Here is a 26,759-nt window from a genome sequence, read left to right on the forward strand (position 1 = left end):
TTTCCGTTGCGCAAACCTCTTCATTTCTCTTTTCACTTTCCAAATATTATTGGCAGTTAGGATGAACATGGTCAAATTGAACATGCCTTGCAGCTGCCAGCCTACAAAAGCGGACACAGCTGACACAGAGCCCGTTGGAAAATGTTACCGAAATGAAGGTAAATAATACAAGTAGTGCAACTTCCAGAACTTTTTATGTGGCACGGTGTCAGCACTTAATGCTGAAGAACGCCTTTAGCTTGGCTACGAACTGCTGGTAAAAGTTGGGGAAGTTTTACTGCAGCTCTCTAAGCCCTCTGTAAAATTACCGAACACCTCTTCCAGATGGTACTTTTCCATTAGGAAGAACAATCCTATAATGACAGCAGCCGTAGTCCAGACAAAAGCACTGTAGATTAAGAACTGGTGTCGATGCTCATCGCGCTTGAGGGGCTTGAAGACTTGCCACAAGTGATAGCTAATGCCAGAGAGCCACAGCAAGTAAGCGATCACGAAGAAGGCCAGGCCCACCACTGCAAATATCAGGAGTACAGCAACAGCTTGGGAATCTGGTCGGACACTAATCTAGTACCTAGGACTGAATCTATCTCCATCAGACCCCGCCACTGCACTACCATAAGAAGTGTCTCCATGGCCATGCTGAACAGACAGCTTACCACGCACTTGCCCAGAGTGTTTCGCAGTTTTCGCACATATATATAAACGGCGATGGTAGAAATGTGGCACATAATTGACATCACGATGACTGAAAGAACAGAAACGGAAAGGATGAAATTTATTCACTGCTATCTTTGCAAATTTTTAACAGCAATTATACCGCATATCTGCCAATTCCTGTAGGAATACAGTTCCATTTCGGATCCACAACCTGCTAAACCGAAAGCCAAACTCAACTGGGCCTCGAGGTACATAACTTAGCTTTAAGGGCCTGCACTTCAGTATCAGTAAGCCCAAGGGGCTTAATATCTTTAGATTTCCATGGGTAATAGTTGGATAACAAAATTAAATATGTGTAAACTAATTATGTTTGAACTCAGTAGGGACAAATATAAGATTGTTAAGAGCGATTTTCTAAAAATTATAAGTCCACTGGGGTGGAATTTTTTAAGTTACAATCGGAAATTCTTGTTTGAACATTGTATTGTATGTATTTTAAATTATTTCGAGAATTCCTATAATCGAAGTAATAAAAATTATTAAAAATAATAGCTGAGCTCAGGATCTAGATCGTCGTAAGGTCGAGCGACTGCGTCACTTTCTAAGCTATTTGTCGAGGGATCGGTGGAGTGCAACCCCAAAACGTGGCACTGGGATGCATTGTAAGGCCGCCGTGGCGCATCCTCTTCAAGGACCCTCTCCAGTGCCACTCAAACTGTAATTAAAGCCAACGCTGCTCCTGCTCATCGACTCCGAAGCCCTCGCAGTGCCCCGGCCCAACAATGGCAGTTTAATACTCCGGCCCGGGGCATTGCCATCGCATAATCATTTTTGAGCCCGAACAGGGATAATAAATATGTCGCAGGCACTTGAGGCAGCGTCTCGCATTCGTGTCGCTGCACACGGGGAAAACCAACCCCGTGCTACCCACCCCACCACCCACTCGCCCTTCTCGGTGCAGGTTCTTGAAGCGCGTACGAGGCTGCACTCTCAATTATGTCTTAATTCGCATCTAATGGATATTTTCTGTGTGAATTTTCATGATTAATCGCCGCCCGAGGGTGCAGGAGGGACAGCGGGCACACTGCAGCAAAAGGGGATTGTGTTTCAGCGGTCAACTTTAGAAGTTCTTTATTAAATTATTCAATTCCTTCAGTTCAAGAGGCTCTACCAACTGAAAATATAGTTTTAATGCTTTGAATAAGAAAAGTAGATACAAAAATTCATTGAATTTAATAGTGAATTTGCGGCCCCCACTGACTATTTCTCTCAGTGCACCCGAGGGGTGGCTCGCCGCCTGCAGTTGTTCACACATGTTCACAAAAAGAGTGCAAATATTGGGGTGGTGGGGCGGACAATGGAAATGCGAGCGATAACTCAACTCCACCGAAGGTTCCAACTTTCTTTCCCCCCGATTTTCTTTTTGAAAACCAGCAAGGCGGTGGGCGGGGTGAAATTTGCAACTGCTGGGGCGTGGCAGTTCGGCATTAACGGCATATGCACCGTGTGTGTGTGTGCCTTGTTCGAGTGTGTGCGTGGACGGCGACGTGTTGCAACTTCCGGTGACGTCGACGAGTGGCAAAAAGTGATTACGCGGCATTTGCGGCAGCAGCAAACCGGCGACGGTTTTTGCAAACATTTCCAAGAATGCACCTCCCCCCGCCCGAGCACCGCCCGCTTTTTCGTTGGTAAACAAAAAGCATCTGAAGTGCAGTTCCCACTTCGGCGGCACTGGGGCGCCACCTAGCCGCACTTAGGCGAACTAGCGTCGAGAGTGAGACAACGCGAGAGCGGGGTTTTCCGAGAGAGAAATTGGTTAGAAAATTGGTGGTGCACTTTCATCTACGGAAGAGAGCGCGGCCGGCCCTCTCTCCGGCCCGCCTCTCTGTTTATCTTTTGCTGCTGCATTTGCATGCTCCTCGGCCTGCTGTTGTTGTCGCTCCGCGGCGGCCGCTCCCAAAAAATCAGATTTACATGTCGTTGTTTTTGGTTCTTCTTATTTATTTATTTTACTTAGCCTCGCATCTGATAAGAGTGCGGTGGGCAGGGAACTCATTGGAGGCCCTGTGAGCAGTTCTAATTGGGACGGATCAATGGCAGCTAATTAGCTGTGGGCGGCGGAAGTACCACATCTTATTGGACGGAAATCTGGCAGATAGGACTAATGGAAAATCCAAGGTTTTCTCTTATTTACGGTCTGATAAGATATCAAGAGTGCTTGTATTTTGTTTTGCTTTTAGTTGGGTTTTTAATGTAACTTGCTTTGACTTACTTTTAATAATTGTGTAGTAAAAGGGGGGAACATAGATTTAAGAGCAAGACTCAAATGTCCAACTAGGAATTTAAACAGGCTTCAGGGTCGCATGAGTAATTGATAAATATATGCTACTTATTTTTCTAAATCCTAAAAATGTTTGAAATTAAGGGTATAATATTTTGTTTTCTTTCTATTACTTATTAACAATTATAATGTTCTATTCCTTTTCATACGTAATACTCCCAAACTCCTTCTTAGCCCTTCTTGGGCTCATTTCCACTGAGGCATTATCCTTCAGGATCCTCTGCTTGTGGGTCCCACTTTTCGCCACCCAGCCCACTAGCACACCTGTGTGCCCCATGCGGCAGCCGCACAGCTCGTCACATTGCCTTGGCGCACAGAACGACCAAAAAACGCGTTCGAAACCCACGGGCCGCCTTTGGGGGCCAGTTAGCCGGGCCTCGAACCACGGAGTCGCGCCTTATCTGACTCAATGAGAATCCAACTCGAGTCGCACCGGCTCAGATAACTCAGATAAGCTTACTGGTAGCTCTCTCGGGCTCTCTGGCTCTCTGGCGAGAGCAGCCATATGATTTTTGCAAGCAAGCCGAGGAGTTCGCTCGTGCCTCGGCTCACGAACACCGCGGTGCTCGCTCTCCGCTCTTGCTAGCAGAGCGCTGTTAGCGAACATCGGCTCTTAACAGCGGCAGAGAAGCGAGGCCTCGAATTCGTGGCGAACACAGATACAATACAGCAACACGGCGTTAGTTCGGAAAAAAACGTGAACGTGCATGGACATGTTGTAGAGCGCACCGTTATTCCCATAGCAGCCAGCAGATTCGCGCGTGCAAATCCTTACCCTCCTCTTCGCCCACCGCCGCTGCGCTAGTAGTTGTTGTCGTTGTGCGGGCTCGCTTTTCGGGGGCGGGGCACGCGGTCATCGCAACAGCAAATAGCAAAATCCTTATTCGTTAATCGTTAATCGCCAATCGTCATCGGCGGAACGTGTGTGCAGAATTAATGAAATACGCGCGCCGCTCCATCAATGAAAACGAGAGAGGGGACCAGCCGCCGAGTAGTATTTCAAAGATTGCCTCGCAGCGCTGTGCCTTCGGTTCACGGTGTGTTTAGGCCCACTTTTTTGTTTGCCAACAGTGCGTGCTAGCGGAGGAGAATTGCCAAAGCAACCGCGGTAAGTCATCCCTCGGTGCCTAATTACTGGATGGTGATGAGTGGCTGAGATGAGCATTAAGTGATTGATTAACTCAAGAATATTAATTGGTTTATAGTGCCAGATTGTTTGATACTAACATAAAATAGTATAGGTATTACCAAAAGAATAGCCCTACTTATTTTCGATCGCAAAACATAGCACTGCTTGCATTCCGATCAACAAAACTTAAAGTTATCGATAAGGAATTTTTAAAATTCTTAAATTACACACTTTTAATCCGTTTTAACTGAGAGTTTTTAGTAAAAAATGTATGTTACCTTAATTTTATTTTAGAAATACGATCGTCTTTCCAAATGTATGTAGATGTATTTAGAGAGCAACCTTAAAGGCCCGAAATCGCCTTGACAGCGGATGACATTCCTCTCCTCCGTTGTTTCGTGTTCGATCGATAAGTTTTATGAGTGTTCGTTGTGAAATTTTGAAATCATTAATTATGTCTCGGGCCGCAGACTCGGTCGAAGTCCCCCTTCCGTCCCAGGCCGTCGCTTTCGGGTTTCTGTCTGGGGAACAGGTTTCGTTAGAGCGAAAACTTAAGAACTTTTCGAGGTTTGTGCGATTCCGAGAACTTGTTAGGTGCTGCCTGGACTCGTGTTTGCTCGCCCCCCTCATGGAGATGTGCATCTTTATGAATGAACCGATGAGGCTGGGCTCGGTCCGAACGCCCGTGTTGTGGGCCCTCCTCGTTGACACTTTTGAGGAACGCCAACTAGGCTCGTCCAGCGGCCCAGGTGGGAATGGGTTAGACGTGACCTGGCATGAGGCTCCAGGTGCCGGGGTGTTCTGTAAGTTCGAAGAATCCCAAGGGGGAATAGGATGTGGGGGAGAATCACGAGGTTAGTTAGCAGGAACTGTCAGTGGTAGATGCTTGTAGTTATGTAAATCAGTCCATGGGCTTATAAAAACCTTGCTATAGAACATCATATTCTTTGTATTATTATAACATATTAGTCAGTTTAATCACCAAAAGTAACATTTTTTAGTCATATTTGGCACCAAAAATACTTTTAAATCCTGTTCTATAAACTGAGTCGATTATTTATTCCACGAAAAGTGGCACCGTTCGAGTGCTTATCTCTGCGCTGCGCCCTCTATGATGCTCTTCCCATCCGCCGGTGACCTTCATTATCTCCGCTGAGAACTACCTCGAGGAGAAGTCTTTAAAGCCCCCTCATTAAAGCCAGCTTCCGTTGCTATCAGGCCCGCAAATCCCCAGCGAAGCGCCAAGGCCGTCGCAGAGAACCTCCAGCCTGCATTAGCTGGCAGACATCTGAGCAGGGAGGCAGAAACTTTTTAATTACCAACAGGAAAAAACATTTAAGATAACGGGCAGGTGGACGGGGCAGGTGCGCGGGCTGGCCCTCTTTTACATAAATTGAAAATATAGCAACTTTTTAGGCGCGAGAGTCCGAGCCGAATCGAACCTTCTGCTCCGCCACTGACCCAAGGTATTTACGACTTTCGAAAATAAAAATCCAAGGGAAAGAGGCAGCAGCTTTTAGCCATCTCAGAGATACAGAGAATTTTACGGCTTAGATATTTTTTAGCCATTAGATAAACAAACAGAGGGCGCGAGGGAGATGCAGATAGAGGCGGGGAAAAGAAGCGCAACGAAAATATCTTTCAAGTACAATGTTAGGTAAATATAAACAAAACTTTACGTCTCGGGAACCCACTCTTCTTTTACAACCTTCCCGCCCGCCTCCTCCCAGCCGCCGACGCTGCACTCCGCCGTTCTTTTGGTGTCTTAGTCTTGGCCGTTTCCTTCTTATTTTCAGCTACTTAGAGCTTTTAGAGCAGCAGCACGATGTAATATAAATTACATTAGCTAAGTGCCAGGCGGCAATTAAAAACAAAAAATACCCGTGAAGTTTTCCTTCCCCGCCGCCGCCGCCGTTGTTGTTGATAATGTTGTTAATGATGTTGCGGCAGCATCTTCAGCAGCCCGGTCCCAGTTCCCGTCCGCATCATCATCAGTGGCATCGTCGTCGGGAGCATCATTGCCGCCATTAGCAGCATCATTAGAACGTCAACTTAATCAAGGTTAAAAAGCATGTGGCGTGCCTGCCCCAAAATCGGGCAACTCTCCAGCGATGCGGGAGCGGCCATCCCGCTCTGTCTTTGTATCTCGCGGGGCATACGTATCTGTATCTTCGATTCTGGCCCGCCTGATGCTGTAATTATGCCGCAGACGATGTCTTCCTTGGGCATAAACAAAACATATTGCGATGGCCGAGATTCGGTAGGAATACACCCGTTTGATGCGATTAGGAAAAGTTGCGCAAGGATTGGGCAAATTAAGTTGGCTAATATTGGATAATATTTTCAGATGCTTTCGGCGATGAGGTAATTGTAAGGGTAAATAGAAGAGGCTTGGGCAGAGAGTAATGAGGAGTGGAGATATTGATAGATACACCAAATGTTTACAGCGAGTGAAACCTACGATTCTGATATCAGACATTTAATTCGTATTAATGAATAGAACTTTAAATTCCTTTGTATAAAAAGAGATGCAGCAACTATATCTGCCACAAATAAATCAAAAACCTTTAAATCGAAATACCTTTTGTTTACTTAATGTTATCGGATCTGCAAACCACCATCAGAATCACAGCACTGTGGTTCTCATAACCCCTGCCTATAGTATTTTTCGATTCAACCACCAAACACAAACATTTCAACGCCCCACCCCATCAGCTGGCAAAAAGTGAGGCTGCCTTGACATTTATGATGGCCAGCGAATACTCGAAACTCTAATAACCCCAGACGAAAAATCACCCCAAATTACAAGCCAGAGAATAAGTTCCCCCGAATGAGCATCATTAGGCTGGGAATCAAGGCATTTACAACAGCAATTATGTGATTTTTTAGCCGATCAGAGCCAAAGTCAAAGTAATTTCTGCCCCCCTGGCCGGGGCAGGTCCATTAAAAGTAAATATCTCTATATTTTGCAATTAAATCCGCAGCAAATTGCAAATGAACCGAGTCGAATGCTGGCGAACCTGCTCCATTATATGGGCATTATCTGCCTGCCCATAACTATCGGCCCAATCATAAATTTAATTAGCATAATTGACTCCGCGAACGGATGTTCTGTCTCGATTTTCGATTTGTGGCTTCAAAATTTCGCTCACGTAGTGGCAATTAAAAATGGGCTGGGAGCCATAGGCCCGGGCTCTCTTGGCCCAGTCCCCGAAATGCGGAAGATCAGGTGCGGGAAATGCGAGGAGAAAGGTGAGAAAAGCCGGCAACAGCTGGTGGAACGTGCCTTTGACACTTACGGTAGGGAAAGAGTTCGTTCTGTATGAATCCCGGCCTATCCATAGATACACCCATTACTTTTCTTTTAATTTTGTAAGAATCATTGTTTATTGTATTATTTGCACTGTTTTTTAACTCTGCAAGAATCAAAGTAAACCTAATAAGGTGCGGGAAGTGCTGAGAAAGCTGTGAGAAAAGCTGGCCACAGCAGGTGGAACGTGCCTTTGACACTTACGGCGGAGAGCGAGTTCATAGATACACCCATTACTTGCTTTCAATTCGTTGAAAATCAAAATAAACCAGCCGTATTTGTACCCAGTTCTGAAATGTTTGCCTCGGTTGATGAACCACACAAACGGAATTCTATTCCCCATTTCCACCTCCTCTGCCCCTGTTGTATGCGTCATTTGGCAAATGAGTGGAGTCGCCTGGGCCCCACGGCTATCTTCTGTTTACCTCCGGGCGATAAGGCGCCAACTCGATAAGATAGGGCCACTCTGGATCTGGGCCCGATAGGGTGTGACTTGGCTTCGATTTCTGATTCTCCACACAAAAGTAATTCGCTGCATGCAGGCTGTTGTGCAAGCTGCTGCCATGGAAATGGAACGGCTTGGGGGAGTTGTGGAACTAATGGACTGTTTACTTATTTATGGGCCCGAATGTTGGTCAATATTTGTGGTTTCCCTGGTGTCGGGGGCCGAGGGGAACAAAGGCGACGCTCTGAGAGGAGCTGAATGGAAAGACGCCAGGGCTTACTTACCGTTCTCGGCTCTGGGCCGCCGGGGTGGGGGCTATAATGTGGAAATAATTTATAGATAGGATAAGCCTGCGGAGAAAGAACCCGGTGAGTGACAGTGCTTCGTCAGAACTTGGTGATGATTCAAGTATTTTCGAGTGTGAAAGCGCTGTGACTTATTTGTAGGTACCATTGTTGTGTAAACTATAAACTATAAAAATTAGACGAGCATGTGAGTATTATTGTGCCCCAAAAATATATTCTTTTCCTGGGCGTCGTAAACAATTTCTAAGTTAAAATAAACACATTTTCCCACATTTAAGCTTAGCACCCCGAAATGAGCTTCCATGACTGATTAATGAACTCATTGCTCGAAAGATAATCGTTCGGCTCATTTCGCATTAACTAAACTCAGAGCTTTTGAAAATTTTCAGGGCCAGAGAGGCCGAGTTCCGCCAGAAACATCTGTGCCAAGTGTCAAAATGTAAACAATTCTACAAAAATATACACACAACGACCGGCTATGGGCAACAGCAAAAGTCCATTAATATAGTATAATTCGGAACCGTTTAATAGCCCCCAAAAACTGGCGTGACGACCAACCGAACATGATCCATAAAATACAGATCGGGCGGGACTGAAGCGGGCAATTTACGAGCAATATGCAAAATTTAAAGTTAGAAGAAAAGAGATACGACGCACAGATAGATGGATGGATGGATGGATAGATAGATTGTGCTGTGGCCGCTGTGGAGACGCCCACAAAAAGTCTGGGCATAAATAAGTGCAAACGTCACACGAAATGTGAGGCACAGCCGGAAAATAAATATGAAAATGGGCTGACAACAACAAATTCCTGATATTTACATTTGTTTTGTGGGCTGCTCTTTTAAATTTATGGGTTTATTGATACTCCCGGGGGCAGGGGCAGTCCGAAATTCGCCTTATCAGCATGTCGGAGGCAAGAGCAAGAAGCCCCAGCCGCAATCTGTAAGAACGTTCTCAACGAAATGATTTGGCTTTCCATTCGCATCCCTGTTCGCCCAGTGTCTCTCAGATTGCCATTGTGTTTGGCCCGGTGTTTTGAACAGTTCTGCCTAGTCGAGCAAAAATATGTCAAAACAAATTGGTTGAAACTGGGCGCTAAAATGGGGAATGGAAAATGTGTGTGATAGGAAAAATCTTGTTTTTCATTTCATGCGGGCGTTGAAATTGGGACAAGAAAGTGCAAGTTTGGAGGGGAAAATCATCTAGAGCTATGTTGTATACATTGTATACTACTCTCACTTTGTAAATAGTTTAATTCCTGTTTCTTGGACTCGCCCAACCTTTAGTTCATCGAACCCTGGCCTGGAAAAGCACGGAAACCTTCACCTGCTCGAGCACTTCGGAGCAATTCTTGAGCTCGCACCACTTAGCGGCCATTTGATTTTGCATATCAATTAACGAGATTGAGCCGCCTCGGGGGCAGTATTTCGGCCGGTTCGGTTAATCAGAGTTGATGGCGATACAACGATTAATTAAAGTCTCAAGTCTCTGAATGGCTCGTTTAGGGTTTCGACCTTGCCGAAGCCTAGACAAAAAGATCATTAGTCAGGGCATCAAATAAAACAGTTTGATTACCCCTAATTACAGCTTACCGACGGAGAAGACGGTGGTGAACATTTTGTCGCCCTCGGATTTGATGCCTTCATTAGGGGGAGAACAGAGTGGATCGGCTGATTGTGTTGATGCCAGGCGGTGCGCCACACGGCGTATGCGTAATCGCATAATTAATTGCCATAAATGCTAATTGCGCATACGCCGCGTTGCCAGAATTTATCCTTTTAATAAAAGGGTTCCCACGCTCCCAGGCTCCCACATTTTCCCCGTCTCCGAGTCCTTTGTCCCGAAAGTTTTTGCCAGTTAATTAAGCAAGTATTTTCCGGTTCTTTTCGTGTTTACCCAGTTAATTTCTGTTAAGTTTTGTTGACATGTTCGTTGTTTGGCCATAAGCTAGTTTGCTGGCTGCGACAAATTAAGTTGTTTCGTGCTAAGGTTTCTGCGGTTAAAGTTGGCTCTGAAAAGTTGAGCAACTTATTGGATTAGGCAGGTGCTTGGAGCGGAATTAATGGGATTATCAGGAAGCGTACAGGTGGGCAAACAAACCAGGGCAGGCCTATATTTGAATAAAATTCTGGGTATAGCGTTAGCTACATTTTTACAAGACTGAAACTCAAGTCTTAAGCACCCTATTTGTACGTAATTTGCATAGAGTCACTGATCCAAGTCTTCGACTCTGGCACTTCCTCAATAAAACTTTGGATTTCATAATTTTATGAATTAAACTTTCGTACCAGGAAGCAATTCCAGAAAATACCCGCTCTTCAATCGCATCTGAAGTCTTGTCTACGAGCTTCGACTATTGCATTGATTGCTTGTTGCTGCGGCTGGGGCTGTTGGTTTAACCCAAATAATTTTCGAGTCAAGCAAACAGAAAATCAACAAACAAACAAACAAGCAGACCCGGGCCAAACAAACAAAATGAACAACAAATCAGCAAAAACTCGAATGTAAGTAAAATCAATAATAGGTCTGTGTGCGAGAGGGGTGACGCCCCCTTCAATATTTTCTATCTAAACCCCGACCCTAACTATCTTTATCTACGGACTGTGGAACCCTTTTCAGGCGAGAGAGAGTGAAATTTTTCCCAACCGAACAGCTCGAACTGTTTGCCTTTAATCAGGTCTCACAACATTTATCTAATGTGTGCCCAAGCCGGGCTAATTAATGGGTTAAGGCACAGTTCATTTGAATATTTAACGATTGTCGGGCGGCGGTCTCCGAGGGGGCGTGGTCGCTCGGGGGCGCCACCTGTCCGGCAAAATTATTAATCAATTATGCAAAGTTCTCTGGGGCAAACTCCCAGTGCGGCGCGTATCTCGAGCTGCTGAGATACTCGGGATTCATGCGACTCACCTTGACGGGGACAACGAATCTATGAAGTCATTAGCTGGCCCAAGATTCAGATTCATATTCAGACTGCGAGCATTTGAATGGCATTTTGCAAAACAAGTTTCGCTTTGTGAGCTGGAGCGGGCAATCAACACGTAAATGTGAAGCGTAACAAATGCTCAGAAAAGGTAAATAATAAATAAATGTGTGAGAAGAAAAAACGAAGAGCCAAATGCAAATGCGACTGGCACTTTTTCGCTAGAAGGTTGTGAGAGAGTCCGAATGATGTAACCTGTGGATGGGTGAGCTCAGCTTTAGTAAGTTATACTCGTTTTTCAGACAGTTAATTTGCTACTTCACCTGACACTTTGTTTCAAAACATTGCATAAATGGTTACTAACTAGTAGGAATGTCGAGAACATTTCTCTCCCTGTACCTGAACTCCACAATAAAGGCAATTAAGGCTTGGGCCAAAGGCGAACTTAAAGTGTCTCCGAAGTCGAGCGCAAATGTGCTAAAAGGTTAGAGTTTGGGCGGGAAATCCCCGGCTAGAAGTCGGAGGGAGTGAGATACAAACGCACACACACTCTGCGCCCCGTGAAATAAAATGCTAAAATTATTCATTTTGCAAATAAGCAGAGTAAATATTTAATTAACAACTCAGCAGGCAAACAAAGGGCGACACACGACGAGGGGAATGTGTCTCGCATTTGCGACGCGGGTCTAAGGTTTCCTCCTCGCCGAGGGTAATATAATATTTATTTATATGCCGCACAGCCAAAGTCACCTACAAAACGAGACGGCAGCGGCGATGACGACGCCCTGGAAGTTGCCGCAAATTTTACGATTCCCCCCGGACGGAGAGGCCCTGTCTGCGGGAGTGAGTCAATGACATGTACGAAAAAACTAACTTCCTCATGGGATCCCGGGGTTAAGGTGTGCGACATAAACAATAGGTCTATGAGGTGTTGTTCAAGTGTGGGTTTACGAGGAATTTATTTCTATATGATAAAAAAATGGTTTCTGAAGGTTATTATATCACATAATTGTAGGTATTTCATAGAGAAAGATACAAAAATTATCCGAAATATATGAAAAATTACATTAAATAATGCCCAGAATTTAATTTGTTTATTATTATGCAATACAAAAGTTAGATATAATTGCTTGTATATACATACATATAGGTATAGTTCTAAAATAAGAAATATTAATATAGCTAACTCCCCTGCAACATTTATAGATCCATAACTATTTCGCTTACCTTTCGTGGGAATGGTGCGTGCTCTGTGCGCACAGGGCATTATTAAACATTGTATCGCTCGAAGTCTGATTTCATTTGGCGCGTCTAACTAACCAAGGGAACCCAGGAACCCAGACAGGGACTAAATAGCTTACTACCGCCCCAACCTGAACTAATTAAATTAGTTTAGTCTGCAGAAAGGTTTTTCTTGCGGCGGCAGTTGTTGGTTGGCCTTTAATTGCTTTTGTGTTGCGAGTCCTTAAAGCTGAACCCTGGACCCGGTCGATAGAGCGGCTGGCAGAATTAAGCAATTAATGGGGAATTTGTTTACGGTTCCACAGGGCACTGGTCCTGGCACATGCATAAGGTGGAAGGCGACAGGAAAAGTGTTGGGCTTTCGTCATTGTTTCAATGTTTTATGAGAGCTCGTAAAGGAACGGAAAACGCTCTTATTGCTTTCGGTGTTTTTCGTTTTTTCTCCTCTTGCTTCCTTGAGGATTGGGCTAGCTATTAAAATGTCATCATGCAGCGGCCTGGATGGAGAGCGGCAGGCGTGTGGACCAAGTGAACTGTGAGCACGATAAGTCGGGGCACGCAACTCGGGGCCTCCAGGGCGCCCGCTTTTATCGACTGGGAAGAGCGATTCCTGGGCGTATTTATTATTTAACACCTAGAATCCTAAGCGGGAAGTGGCTATAAAATTGTCGACCTTTTTTCCCTGCTCATCAACTCTGCTCTTTTTTGGCACACGCACCGGGTAACTCAGGCAAGAGTTTCCCAGCCCGTCTTGGGTGGTCCGAAAGTCGTCGGTTTTACGACCCCGACGGTACTCCAGTTCTTTTTACGAGTCAACAAAACACACACAACATAGGTTGAAATATTTAAAAGTGCGCTTAATTATGCCCGCAAAAACGAAGCAGAAATAAACTTCGCATTAATGCCGAAAAACTGCCAGAAATTCTCAAACGGCACACGGCCATTGGGCAATAAAGTTTGTTTGCCTTTGCTTCTGGGGTAATCAACAGAGTCATGAACGGATTTGGCATAGGAAAGTGTGCTAGGTAGGTGGTCTTCCCAGGAGAAGACTGGGAACAAGGCAGGTACTTAAAAAATTGGAATGGGTTGAGATGGTTCTAGGCCTCTAAAAGGGATTTTTAAAAATAATAATATTTATGATATAAAATTATATTATTATTATATATATGTATGATATAAAATTATATGTATATTTTTCATTTCTCTGCAGGTTACCAAAATTCTTGCCACATAAACCGAGCAACTTGCCGCATAAATAGGGGTAAGTTCAGGCAGAAACTCAATTCGAAACCGATTCCCAGCCGTCTAATGGCCTCTCAGCCGTCCAAGGCTGTTGTCGAACACGTTTGCCGGGGGATAAGCCACAAATTCCCTGGTCTCCCCCCTGGTAATCCCCACCGTTCGAGCCACCGATCATAGCAAACACATTTGGAAAAGTGGGGACATGACAGGCCAAATGCCCGACCGAGATCGCCGGAAAATATACATGTATTCATGGATTCTGCAAGTGCAGTTAGACAGACTCTGGGCCGGCGACTCAGGTGATATATCTCACGACTCACGAAACTAGTTTACGCAACATGTGGCAATTTTGCATGCCGCAAGAGGCCACAGAGGACGTGCCACACAGCGCCGGGAAAATAAACCGAAACAAAAATTGACATTTTGACATGCGGCCTGTACCGGGCGGTACTTCAAGATTCGCCTCCGATAAACCACAGATGGTGGCGCAGGAGAGGAGGACCGGTTCGCCGGCGCTCAAAAGCAATCCGTAAAGTGTCTTTTAAATACAAATGTTATCTGCCCAGAACTGAGAGCCAAGAACCAAGAACCAAGAACCGAGAACGGGGAACCGAGAAATAAAACTGTACGTGCCGCATTTGTTGTTGTCGCCGGTGCGATTCCTAATGGATTGACGGCGGACAACGAATGCACATTAGAAATCCAATCCTGGTCCAGAGCGGGCCAGTCCTGCGATCGCGGGTCTCCCAAGTCATGCGCACACACGGGTCCATCCATGTTCCTGTCTGCATTTTCCACCTCCCCGATTTCCCACCCCCCCTCTTTGCGTGCCAGGGAAATTGTCTTCGCTACTGCAGTTTTCCTTTTTGGCTTTTGCATTTCAATAACTGGATGGGTCAGTGGCTGCGGAGCAGTTTTGTTTGGCACGTACGGCATAAAGTATCTGTCTGGGCTATCGCTTACCGCCTCCCAGCCACGCCCCACCTCCGGAGGGGCGTGTGTGCGCTTTTTTGAGGCAGTGTCTGCATATATTTGTTTAAATTGCATCGAGTGTTTGAGTGTTTTCCACTCCAGATACTCGATAAAACAAACTTCGTATTGGGTTCAGGCCTGGTCAGCTAATTGGCGGGGCCTGCAAAAGGTGGTTGAAGTAATTGGCCAGGGTGCAGGAAAGGGAATGAGGAGAATAAGGAATGCCAGGATTAAAAGTAACCCCTGGAATATCAAAACAACATCAAAGGTTGGTGTACTTCCCACAGCTGCAACTAGTAAAGTATAAAATACCTGAGTTTAAATTTTAATAATAAGTGAATCATTGCCCTCAAAGGTTTATCATCTGAAAGATTGAAAGGTTTTTTGTAACAATCTATGTTTTTGCTTTACAATTTCCATTTAATTTGAGCCTTTTCAGTGCTACCAAAAATGTTTTCAGCCATAGAATACCAGTCCAAATCAATGTGGGGAAGGTCGAATGTGGCTCGAGTTTCCGTCGTTTTATGGGCGCTGATAGAAACGACCTTCATCAAATCGAATCAAACGAGACAGAACGCCATTGACAAAATGCAAGTCAATATGTCAGGCGACCAATCAACACCCGAAACGAGACTGAAAATCAAAGCGAAACCGGAAAATGTCATAAATTCTTTCGATGGCATTAATAAATAAATAAAAGGGCTGTCGGCTGCCGTTCGATTCGTTTTCAAATGCAAATTAGCGACAAATCAAAAATGTGTCATCGCCAATGAATATGGACTGGCCAGGAAGGGCCTCTAGACCAACAGGGGGTGTATAGGGCTGCAGAACCATAAAAGCCGGACAAAAGCTTTGCAAAACCGACTACCGTCCCACCGAGAGTCGGATAACAATCACGGACCATAATCTGTGTTGAAAAAATATTTGCATACAGCCATAAAAAGAGTTGTGATGCTGCTGCAGGCCAGGAGGAGTCATTAAAACAAGCGACTATCAAAAACTAACTGGCCGGGAGACACTTTTGCTCCAGACCCGATAGCCAAATGGGTAGCCCCGGGCGTGATGGGTCTGACAGTCAGTAGCTGCAGTATTCGCTTTGTATTTATGTTCTTTAAAGTCAATTTGCCGTATAAAGTGAGTTATAATTGTGATAACCACATTTATTGCCATTTCCCTGATTTCCTATTAATATTAACGATCGCATTAAGCTCAGTGAAGTCCGAAAATTGATGGTATAAAATTGGTTGTTTAATGGTAAGGTCTCAGTGAAGTTTTTTTGACGTTTGCCATTATATGCCATTTATTTCGTTAATCTAAAAGTTTAAGACAAAGCTAGAATTTAAGCAAAATATCATTTTGGTTTTTAAGGGTTCAAAAGTATTTTAGACTTGACCAATTTTTCTTTTTCAGCATCAGTTAAATTTATTTTAAACATCTGCTATTTTAAATTTTATAATTTTTTATTGTCTTAAAATATTAGAAATTTGTCAGAGCAGAACAAAAATATCTGCTATATTTTAGGGGCTAATGAATAATATAAATAAATTTTCAAAACAGGGTATTCCTCAGCCTAGGCTAGGCTCGTCTTTTTCCACTGTTTTTTATTTTTATTTCTGCTCTGTCGTTTGGCTTGTAATTAAAACTTGTTGGCAGACTGTCAGGCAGCGAGTTAACAAGTCGGCGGCTTCACAGATGGGGGAAGCGTGCGGATCGACGGGCTGTGAGTTGGCGAAAATATTATTTAATTGTCAGGCCAGGCGCTAATTAAAGTCCAAGCCGGGCCGCGAAGTCTCTCGCCCGTTTCGGCCATAAAGCCCAACACTTAACGATGCTCCACGAGCACATCTTCAGTCCGATATTTATGTTTATTGACTGCTGCTGCCACTGCTGCCTGGCGACTGACATCATCATCATCAGCTAAAGAACTCAAGACGCCTTCTGCCTAGTGGAGATGTCAGCCCGAGTTATGGTAATTGTGGCAAATTATTTATTTATTTATGCACGTGGCAGCCACAGCCGCGTTTGTCGCCTGATTATGTGCTTATTTATAAGATCCAGGTACATACGAGGATGAATGCCGCATTCGGCGGCTGCCACTAATGAGATGCAAGCAAACGGCATCCGGACTGCATATGAATATCAATTATGAGCGGAGGATCCCGGCCAGGCATCATGGCCGTGGTCGTAATCGCAACTCAAAGAGGCAGCCACTCCCCCACAAAGAATCGCATTCCTCCGCCTTTCGGTTTGGGCCAAATTGAAGTGGCTGAACAGACGTCTAGACCAGAGACGCGATGCTTTTCGGGCGGTGGTCGTAACAAAGCTTTTAAGCCAAAATGTTTGGCCATTTGCATAGTAACAAAGGCCCGAAAGTGTCGGCGAGAAGTAAGTGCAGATAGTGCGGACGGCGAGCAGATAACTGATTCAAATGATTCTACAGCAAGCATCTGGGGGAGTTTAGGTTGTTCGTAGATACAAAGATTTTTCAGTCAGGAAAATATACTTAAAGTTTGTTCTTTAATGCAAAAATGTATACATCTTTTATTCATTTATTAAGTATATACATAAATTTCTAAAAGTACCTTTAAAAGTGTCTGCAGAAGTGTTCCAACTTATATTTTGCTACATATTTAAGCCAACCATCGTAAAATTTGGAAAAAATATCTTCTCATGATAGTTAAATACTCCCCCAAGCGAAAAACACAAGTCTAACCTTTCCACTTTGGCACATCTCAAGTGACATCAGCGCAGATATCAAACGTCAAACCTTTTAGGTCATTTCGACACTTGACGACAACGCCCATCGCAGGACTGGCTGGGATCCTTTGGCCTGCCACGCCCCTCCACCCACCGCCTCCTGCGCTGTCCTGCTTATTTACAACTTGACATTTCACTTGCGAGTCGCGGGGCACTTTAATGCGCTCCAATTGCATTTTATGACAGACAAAACTGACCTACTTAAGGCTCTCCCACGCACACACTCGCACAGAATCAGCTGCCACGCCCATTTCGTCCTTACTGGGCTTCTTCGCCCCCAATCGCATTATAAATTTAATGGGCTTGACCTTTTTTCACCCGATGCTCGACCGCAATTTCAATAGATTGGCAAACTGAAATCTGAGACCAGCGAAAACCGACATAAAATTTAACTAAAATGTCCCTAAGTAGCTCTAGTGTTTAAAGGGGGTGGCCACTAAGTGAAGGATCCACAAGTGGGGGAAGTGAATTTGAAACTTTTCGCTGGCTTCGGGATGCGCTTTAAATGGCAGAGTGGGAACTCTTTTTATCTCGCTCTGTGCGCCGGCCAGGGTTGTCGCGTTTCACGCTGGCTGCACAGCGGCCAGGGCCGCCATTGTCAATATCCTGGCAGCCATTTCCTGCTTTGTTTTGCTGCAAAGGTCGAACGCTTTTTGCCGCCACTGTTGTCCAGTCATGGGTAAAAATTTTTGTGACTGAAAGTCTCAAGAAACTTGGGCCACCCGCCCAATGGCATTGAAAAAGGCGCAAGGCGTCTTCAGCTGGGGGCAAAAACATTGAAAATTGTTTTCCCTTTTTTCCCTTCCTTACTTTTTGCCACTTTTCTCTCGACGCAGGACCTGTATTTGCTTTTATTTTTGTTGAATTCTCCTCGCCTGTCATCTTTCTTTGGGATGCACTTCAGGAGCTTTTTGTATTCGCCAAATGTTATTTCAATGCCGGGCCCCTTTTTGCAGCAGCAGTGAGCCCTCCACATCTATCTGTGGGATTGTATTGAAATAAGAGTCCCGAGATGCGCTCGAATGATTTTTGGTTCGTGCAAATATTTTATTGACTATTATCCTGCCTGCTCTTGAGTTCCGTGCGGCCGTCCTTGTCCTTATTGTTCTGTGTGCGAATCCTTCAGGGTCTCCGTCTATTTTCCTCTCAAGGGTTTATTTTCGCTATGTTTTTCCTGGTACACACATATTTTTGTTGCGCAATTTCGCACTGCCAGATATGAAGAATATCAAGAAGGGTGGGGAAACAGCAAAATGGCATTTATTTTGCTTGCGCAAACGGAGCAGGAAACTCAATAGGAAAAGTACTGGAAATTGCCAATTTATGAGGAAATTTATGACTGATTTTAATTTGTTCGCCAGGCATAACATAACTTTAAGATGTCGAGGGCTCTCAACTTAATGCCTGTCATGCTTATAGCTTACTCAATTCAACCAATATGTTTAACCTTTTAAATTAACGAAATTGCCGCTAATTCAAAGCGTTTCAAATGTTTTGCACATGCCTCGTTCCCTTATTTTCCCCTCGATTCAGAGGCCCCAATGAATGGCGGCAATTATAACATTTAGCACGCATTTCTGTTCAGCACAGCTCGTTTATCATCATGACGGCGTGTCTATTGGTACACAGTAAAAAGCAAAAATATTTATGCAATGCCCATATTTATAAAAAGTATGTTATGTTTTTAGAAAGCCCTGTGAGCCAATATTGATCATGTAACGCGTTTTTCTACTAATGTAATATGAGGGGTTAAAAAAGTGAATTACGCTAAGAAAATAAATTGAAAAGTTAACTTGAATTAAATGTTTTAGCTGTAGCACTCAAATGCTTTAATTACTTTTTATTTTACATTTTTTGTTATTATATTTATCATTAAAAATATAAATTATCTCTGTGCACGAGTATTACTTTTTCTGTAAACGTGTGGATATTTTTCCAATATTGGCCTCTGTCTCTTTCCATTTTAATTGGCGGCCTCAAACGGCGCGAAACTAATGAAAAAATCATCATCAAAGAACGGAGAGAAAAAAAGGCAAGAATGGATACAATGAATCGAGGGGCGGGCTGTGGAAAACATGGCGTTTTAAAGTCATTGCTACTAATTTTATGAGACCTTCCTTTTGGCACTTTTCCTTCTTAGCTGGCTTCCGTTTCCCTCGCTCCTCGCTTTTGTACTTCCGCTTCCTTTCCTCACCAAATGATTATTGCAAGCCGTAAAAGGAGAATGAAAATGAAACACAAATGGACGCAGCTGAAATGAAACCATCCTTGAAATCTATTGTCTGTCTGCCAGTCCAGACAATTGCAGAATAAACAAACAGGAAAACTGCCGAAAAAACAGCTAGAAGTAAAACAAAACGATGTTTTCGGGGGGAGGAAGGGAAATCCCCGAGTGGCAGGACCCTTAACATAATTGAAAAACATCAAATCGAAATGAAAATCAAAGAATGTATCTGCCAGATAGGCAATGCAACGCGACTGTCTGTCTGCCCCTGACGTCTTCGCATTTAAATACACTTTTATGCGCCCAAGTGGCATAAAAATCAGCATAAATATTTGTTGTTATTCTCGCCATAATGACGGTGTCGACTGCCCCGCAACCCGATTTTTACCCCTTTTTCGCCGGGGCGAGGACTGCAAATGAAATGAAAACATGCAAAACAATTAAAAACAAACAACAAAATGACCAATAACAACAATAACAACAGCAACAACGGCCCTGCCAGCTTGTTATTGAAAATGCAGCGGGGGTGGGCGGCCCTCCACGGGGCGGGCCGGGGATTAAAACAACAAGACCATGTCGAACACCTAGCCAAAGGTGTACAGCCCATCAACATCAACGGCCGCTAACAACAATGCACTGCCACAACACGGGGCATAACAACTCCATTTGCTGCGTTGCAATGGCAGAACAAATAAATATTCATGTTGGAAATTTACTTGTAAACATGCAAATTGTAAAGCAGCCGCCGCCAATGAAGGACTTTCGAGAGTACCAGGGGCGGATGGCTCTGTTTGGCCGGGCTTCAAGTGCAGGTCAAAGTCGGGGTTCGGGTACGGGTCCTAAATGTGGCAGTTTCGAGGGGAGTTGCGAAGTGAAACACTGCGAAGATCAATTGAAATGGCTTTGTTTATTTAACGCATTTTTGAATAAATAATTGTGAGATGGGCACCTTTTACAGAGTATAAAGCCAATTAAAATATCATGAAACTTTTTTTTTAGTAATATGAATATTTTTATCCCCTTCTTACTGATTAAGTCAAGTTAAAATTCATAATACCTATCAAGTTTTAATTATTGTAAAAGAAAATATATTATTATTAAATAGAATATTATATTATTATTAAAATTGAATATTACTTACTCTTATTTATTGCACTTATAAAATTTTAATCCTTTTTCATATATAGTAAGTAAAATTTGTATAACCAAGATGGAATCTCTACAAATATTAAATCCCACAATTCAAAGAATTTTTTATTTATATATACTGTTTAATTATGGCTAGGCTCCTTTAAGTATCTCTTGGCTTACATGAGCTTAAGCGATCCCTCATTTTTAGCAACTTAAAGCTCACAATATCACTATTAAAGCCAGGACTAACGAGTGCCACCAATGCTTAAATAAAGAAAGCCCACATGTTTGGTCATATCTGGCTGTGTGTGCATATTCCACTTTATTTATTCCCCGAAAACGCAAACATTAATGCCCAGCACACCACAGTACTTCCAGGGCCCTCGGGGCGAAAGGCAAAACCCACGCGGACTGAAAGCGAAAATGAAACTGGACTCCGCCCGTCCGACTGCTGCGTGGGCCATAAACAAGGACACGTGCGCAATTAATTGCAGAATTATTACAAATTTCATTACATGCTAAAATATGCAAATTGTTTGACGGTGCCTCGCCTGCAGCTCCTCCGTCCCGCTCGCTCTCCACTCCCTGTCTCCGTCTCCGTCTCTGTCGCCCTCCGCCATGCAATTAAATGCATTTGCATACGTAATAAATAAATAATGCAGATGCAACATTGCAGCATTAACTTTGCCGCTGATGTGCGAAAAATGAAAAGAGCGAAATTTTCTTTTAATTATCATTTTAATGTGTTTATGAACATTTAGAATAGTAAGCGAAAATTGCTCCCTAAATTGCAGGGGGTGCATATTCAGTTGGGGGTGGTCTACAGTGCTGGGGAGGAAGGTGCCGGGGGTTGGGAGGGACAGCTGCATTCGTTTGCACCGAAATGCCATAAAATGGCAACAATTTGCACGCAGCTGCCGCCGTCGAGGGGTGTTCGAGTGGTTCCATTGAGCCGGGGAGTGGGTCTCGCTTCCCCACCATTGTTTCTTCTTCCGCGTCACTGGAAATATTACGTTTTACCTGAAAAATAATAATAATAAATGTATTGTACAAGCTATTAACCGAAACAACGCATTTGGAAAATAGTAGATTATGGAATTTAAATAAGTAGTTAATTATCTGTTAAATAAATACATTTATAGTTAGTTATGTGGCAAGGTTTTTAAACGATGCCTCTTAAATGATGTTTTCATTTATGGCTATATAAACGAATGATAAATCCATTTTTATATCTTAAGTCGTGCCCAGACTCTCATTTTAACCAGTGACCCTTACTTACGTAATATAAATCTCCCAGATTTTTTATCAATAAAAAGTATCACCATTTTCCCATTTAAAATATTGATTTGGCCACGTTTTAAAGGGTGAAAAAACGGAAATGGACTATGAAAACGACTTTTATGGAACTGTTGTGGCAGTGCAGGCGAAACAGGATTTTTTCAGTGCTCTGTCGCTCAGTCAGCTGCAAATTGTTTGCAGCCTGTCTACATAAATGTTGCATGTCTACAAAATATTTGGGTTAAAAACATTTGCACAGAGCCGGAAAAAGAATATATTTTTATTTGCATGATTGCACAGGACAGTGGGATGCCAGAGGGGTGGTGCCTTTAGAACGGGGGAATGGGCATACGGATGGCAGACACTGGGGCACATCAAGTCCGGGGTCTGTTGCCCATGGAGTAGCTGGAGTTGGTTGGCAAATCGGAGAAGGCGGAGTGGGTTGACTTATTGTCGGAGACCAGGTAGGTGTTGTTCTTGCCAAAGCGAATGGCTATCCTGCTCTCCGACTCAATCTCCTCCTCATCCGGCACATTGACCCACTGAGGGCGATGAGTGTCGTCCACGGCCTGGTCGTTTCTCTCCGAGAACCAGTGGACCCGTTCGCCCTCCGCCCGCTGCTCCACCTTTGGCTCCTCCTTCTGGGGCAGATCCATCTCCCGGTTGGCTTTGAGCAGGGTAAGACGTCGGCTGAATCGTCTGCGGGGCGGCGGGGGAGGTTCCTTTCGTGGCGGTGGAGGTGGCGGCACCGGGATCGGCTGCATCATACCAATGCAGTCGGGGGCACCTCGCTCGCTTCCCGGGCAGGTGAGTCGCGATTTGTTGTCCTCGTCCTCGTCGAGACGCCCGAACTCGCAGTAGAGCTCATCCAACTTGCGCTGCAGGCAGGTGCGCAGGCTGTTCTGCCGGCACAGCATCTCCTCCAGCTCCCGAATCCGCTTGCCCTGCGTCTTGATGACCTTCGTCAGCTCGCGGCGCACCTGCTGCTCACACTCGCATCCGCAGGGCGGCTGGGTGAAGTACTCCTTGTGGTCCTCCGGGCAGCATTCCGGCTGGCAACAGGGCTCCTGCTTGGGCAAGCCGGAGGGCTTCGAGCACTGCTCACACTGGCAGGGACACTCGTCCGTGGCGTCGTGACCGCGGCCCAGGAGAAGGACGTCCGTGCAGCCGGGCAGGCAGCTGTCGCGGCGCCTCCTGAAAGGGGAGAGTCTAAAATACATATCAAGACATTAATCCCTAACTCCACACACCTGACACTCGGGTCCTGCTCCTGTTCCGCCTCGTGCAGCTTGTGCTGATGCCGGTGCAGTTGCTCCTCCTCCTGGGTCGGCGTGCGTAGAACGGTGAGCTCGGTGCCATCGATATCGGGAAAGGTCCCACCGGTGTCTTTAAACTCCGACTCCTGCACAAAGATCTCCGTGTCCGAGTCCGTGGGATTCAGCCGTTTGGTTACCTTCAACTCGGAGTCGCCGTCTGCCGATGGAAGTGGTCGCAGATCCACGCACGACTGACCCTTGCCGCAGTACGTGGGCAGGGAGGCTCCGTTGAGGAGGAGGACATTGACCGAGGGTCGTTCCGGGCCGGGTTCGCCATCGTCGGGACAATGGCAACCGGTAGCCGCCTCCTCCTCCTCCCGCTCCTCGCGGCGCAACTCCTTTTCCCGCACGAGGGCCCGCTGCCGCCGCCCGATTTTCCTGGCCCGCTTCACGAAGTCAGGAATGTGCTCCACGCAGACGCAGCACTGGTTCTGGATGCTCTCCACGCAGCAGCCCTTGGCGGCCATGCTGGCCTGCCAGATCCTGGCCTCCTCCTCCGTCTTGGGGTACGCAAACGCCTCGTTGCCCTTTGCATCCTTCGATGGCGGCGCCTCGCCACAGATCACGCATATTCTCGTTTGCACTGCAGAGGGTGTTTTCATTTTTTATTGGGAATTGGAACCACGGAATTTTTAGTTTTCTGCACTAAAAGGAATTTGAACATGGGAATTTTTAGGTAATACTATATCTGAATGGTTGATGGCTGAAGCAAGGGGAAGAAATTAAGAAATTGGGAGATATATTCTTAAATTCATTCATTTTTACTTGGATTAATATCAAAGAAAATGCCCTAATCATTGGATTTTATCTATTTTGCAATCTTTATTTGGCAGATTATTTAATATAACCTAGACTTACAGAACATTATGTAAGAGTACATAAATATTTTATAAAATGTCTGTCTTTAATTTTATCTTTTCTTTTTAATTTAACATAAATATCTTTGGAATTTCTATGTCGTATGCAAGTCAACGAATATTGGAGACTATATTGTGGTATTTTTTATTGATCCTATTTCCTTTTTTATAGATAGCGAACAGATCGCGTTGCAGCCCATTTTGCTTGCGTAATTGCTTTTCCTCTGTTTTTTTCTGTGTGCTGGCATTTTTCGCTTTGAATGCTTTTGAGCAACTATAACAACGCACCTTGCGGTTTTTGCGGCAAGTGAATTGGGCTGTGAAAGCCGAGCGCGTTGCATGCGGATTGCAGTGGAGTGGAGTGAAGGGGCGCCTCACCTGGCGGCTGTTGCGAGGTGGGAATGGTTTCGAAACCGCTGTGGGACAGACCCACTCCCGGCCGCATTTCACGGCTGGTCTCTGGGGCCCCAGCAGAAGAGAGAACGAGCTCTGGTATGCCCCACAAAGTGGAGCAGCGACGAGTGCCATGCTGCAAACGCATTAAAATCAATTGATTGCGGTGGAAAAATGTATGAGATATGTGAAAAATCCGGATCAGATATTACAACAAATTCCGTAAATTAAATTGTTTAAGCTTGTATCTGGCGGGAGGCGAGCGCGCGACTTAGGTTGGTCAGTTTTTCTATAAATATTTATGTTCTCATTTTTCTACGCGCTCTGCCTTGTTTTTCTACTGCCCACCTTTCAGATAAGAACCGTGCTCACAGCTATGAATACATTTGGGCGAGAATATGTCAACATCCTCGATAGTATAGTGGTTAGTATCCCCGCCTGTCACGCGGGAGACCGGGGTTCAATTCCCCGTCGGGGAGATGTGAAGAACACTTTTTTTTATTTTTTAGGAAAACATATTTTAAAATTTTATAATTTTTATAATTTTATAAGCCCTAATAATACTTTACTTTAAAGAATTCTAATATAAATATATTGCTTGCTATAAGGAAAAGTTTAATGGCTACTGAAAACTTTTCTTTCGTATTTTGTTGGGCCATGATTTTGTTACTAGGCCATATTGATTGTTTTGGAATTAAAAATTTTAAAAAAATCCGGTGGTCAATGCCATTAAATTCCCCCAGGCAAATACCGCCACAAAAAAGCTACTAAATTGCCAGAAAGTCGCGCCAACGCCCACTAAATAATAGAGGAAAAAGTGCGTTCGCTTCAGAGTCAAGCCCAGAAATCTGCGCAAAACCGCAAAACAATAGCTGCAGAGGGGGAAATCTATGTCAACCGCCTAACCCGAAACAACGGCCAGCGGCCAGTGGACCACAAAAATCACGTTATTTCAATTTGAATGCCAAACAATCGCGCCGGGCACTATCAGAAATGGGTCTATCTCTGGCCTGGTTTGGCATTCTTCAAATGCCTTTTTTTGGGCTAGCGCCCACGGGCAGAAATTTGAATAATCTGCTGCCGTAATATCGCCAATTTATCACTGGCCATTGGCCGCAATCCCAGTGCCAAGGCCCGGGTTCCGTTTTCCACTGGGCAACCCACCAGCTGGCCGCACAAAACGAAAGCAAATGTGGGCAGTTCACATTTCACTTTCGTTTCGAGTTCGGGCTCGGGGTGCGGAAGGGAAGAAAATCGCCGGGGAGCCGGGCCGCCTCTGCTCTATCGCATTTTCCAATTTATCAATGGCAGCACGGAGGCGCTGTTAATGAAGAATTATGCTCATAATTTCCAAATTTATTGTCGCACATCTTCGCCCAGAGGCAGCTGAGGATCGCGTCGATGATCATACCGCCGATGATGGGGGCTGTCCGACACTTAAGTGTGTCAAAATGTTGTTGCTGCCATGTGGCATGCTGGCTCTGGCGAAGATGCCCCGATGGAACCGTCATCGTGTCAGTTGCGGCGACACATTTCAAGTATTTATGATGCGTCTGGCCGAACACACAATCCAAACACTCCAATCCGCGGCACTTCGGGGCCCTCGATAACTCCATGTTCATGGTTCACAGTTCAAAAAGTCATTTCAAGTTTCTTGTTACAGTTTCCAGTGAAAGTTTCCCGATTTCCCCTTCGTTCGACTTTTCGTCTATTAATTTTCACTTAGTCAGCGTTCTTGGGAAAGTATTCAATTTCCACTCACTCCTTTAAATCGAAACAGATGCCAAAACATTTTCATTTTGCCATTGGCAACAGTTTTTAAGTGGATTTAATTTGTTTCGGAGATGCCCCCGCTTCTGTTCGGGTTGCCCACTATTTTTAGGTTCTCAATTTTTTCGCCGGCTCCCAATCTAATTTAGTGTTCAGCCCGACCGATTTTTCGGGGGCTGGGTCTAGTATATAGATTTAAGTGCTCGTGAGAGAGCGGAAAATTTATGTGACAGCTTATTAAATTTATATGTTTGCTCTTCATTACAGATTATACCGGCAGAACGTCAGTGGGGCAGAGAGCGATTGGATACACATGTGCCAGCGGGTAAGTGCTCGGCTGAATGGGCCTCTAGCCGAGGCGATGTATGGATTAAGGAGCTTTAAACGGGGGCTTAGGTTAAGTCGGCGTGATCTCGCACATGTGTCAGTCTGTTGCTGATCTATTTTAGGGGGTCTTTAAGATC

The 26,759-nt window shown here is 44.8% G+C and overlaps 2 protein-coding genes and 1 non-coding gene across 4 annotated transcripts in view; 2 read left to right on the forward strand and 1 right to left on the reverse strand.

The window, feature by feature from the left end:
* The first annotated feature begins 3,662 nt into the window (after nt 1-3,662).
* The window catches only part of LOC108028271 (protein slit), a 51,655-nt gene continuing 28,558 nt past the window's right edge, over nt 3,663-26,759 (forward strand). The window contains exons 1-3 of one of the 2 annotated variants that reach the window (XM_017099970.3): nt 3,663-4,106; nt 13,566-13,616; nt 26,563-26,620. The gene's annotated coding sequence lies outside the window, so the exon portion shown is untranslated. The remainder of the gene's footprint in view (nt 4,107-13,565; nt 13,617-26,562; nt 26,621-26,759) is intronic. The other variant, XM_017099969.3, reaches the window with a different exon arrangement.
* LOC108028272 (uncharacterized) lies at nt 22,216-23,983 on the reverse strand. Its single transcript, XM_017099972.2, has 2 exons — nt 23,210-23,983; nt 22,216-23,153 (listed from the first exon to the last, which is right to left on the reverse strand). Exons 1-2 carry the CDS (start codon nt 23,875-23,877, stop codon nt 22,334-22,336), a joined length of 1,488 nt encoding a protein of 495 aa, XP_016955461.1. The 5' UTR covers nt 23,878-23,983; the 3' UTR covers nt 22,216-22,333.
* Trnad-guc (transfer RNA aspartic acid (anticodon GUC)) lies at nt 24,933-25,004 on the forward strand. The gene has a single exon. It is a non-coding gene; the product is annotated as a tRNA-Asp (tRNA).

This window comes from Drosophila biarmipes, chromosome 3L (assembly GCF_025231255.1).
Source record: "Drosophila biarmipes strain raj3 chromosome 3L, RU_DBia_V1.1, whole genome shotgun sequence".
NCBI lineage: Eukaryota > Metazoa > Arthropoda > Insecta > Diptera > Drosophilidae > Drosophila > Drosophila biarmipes.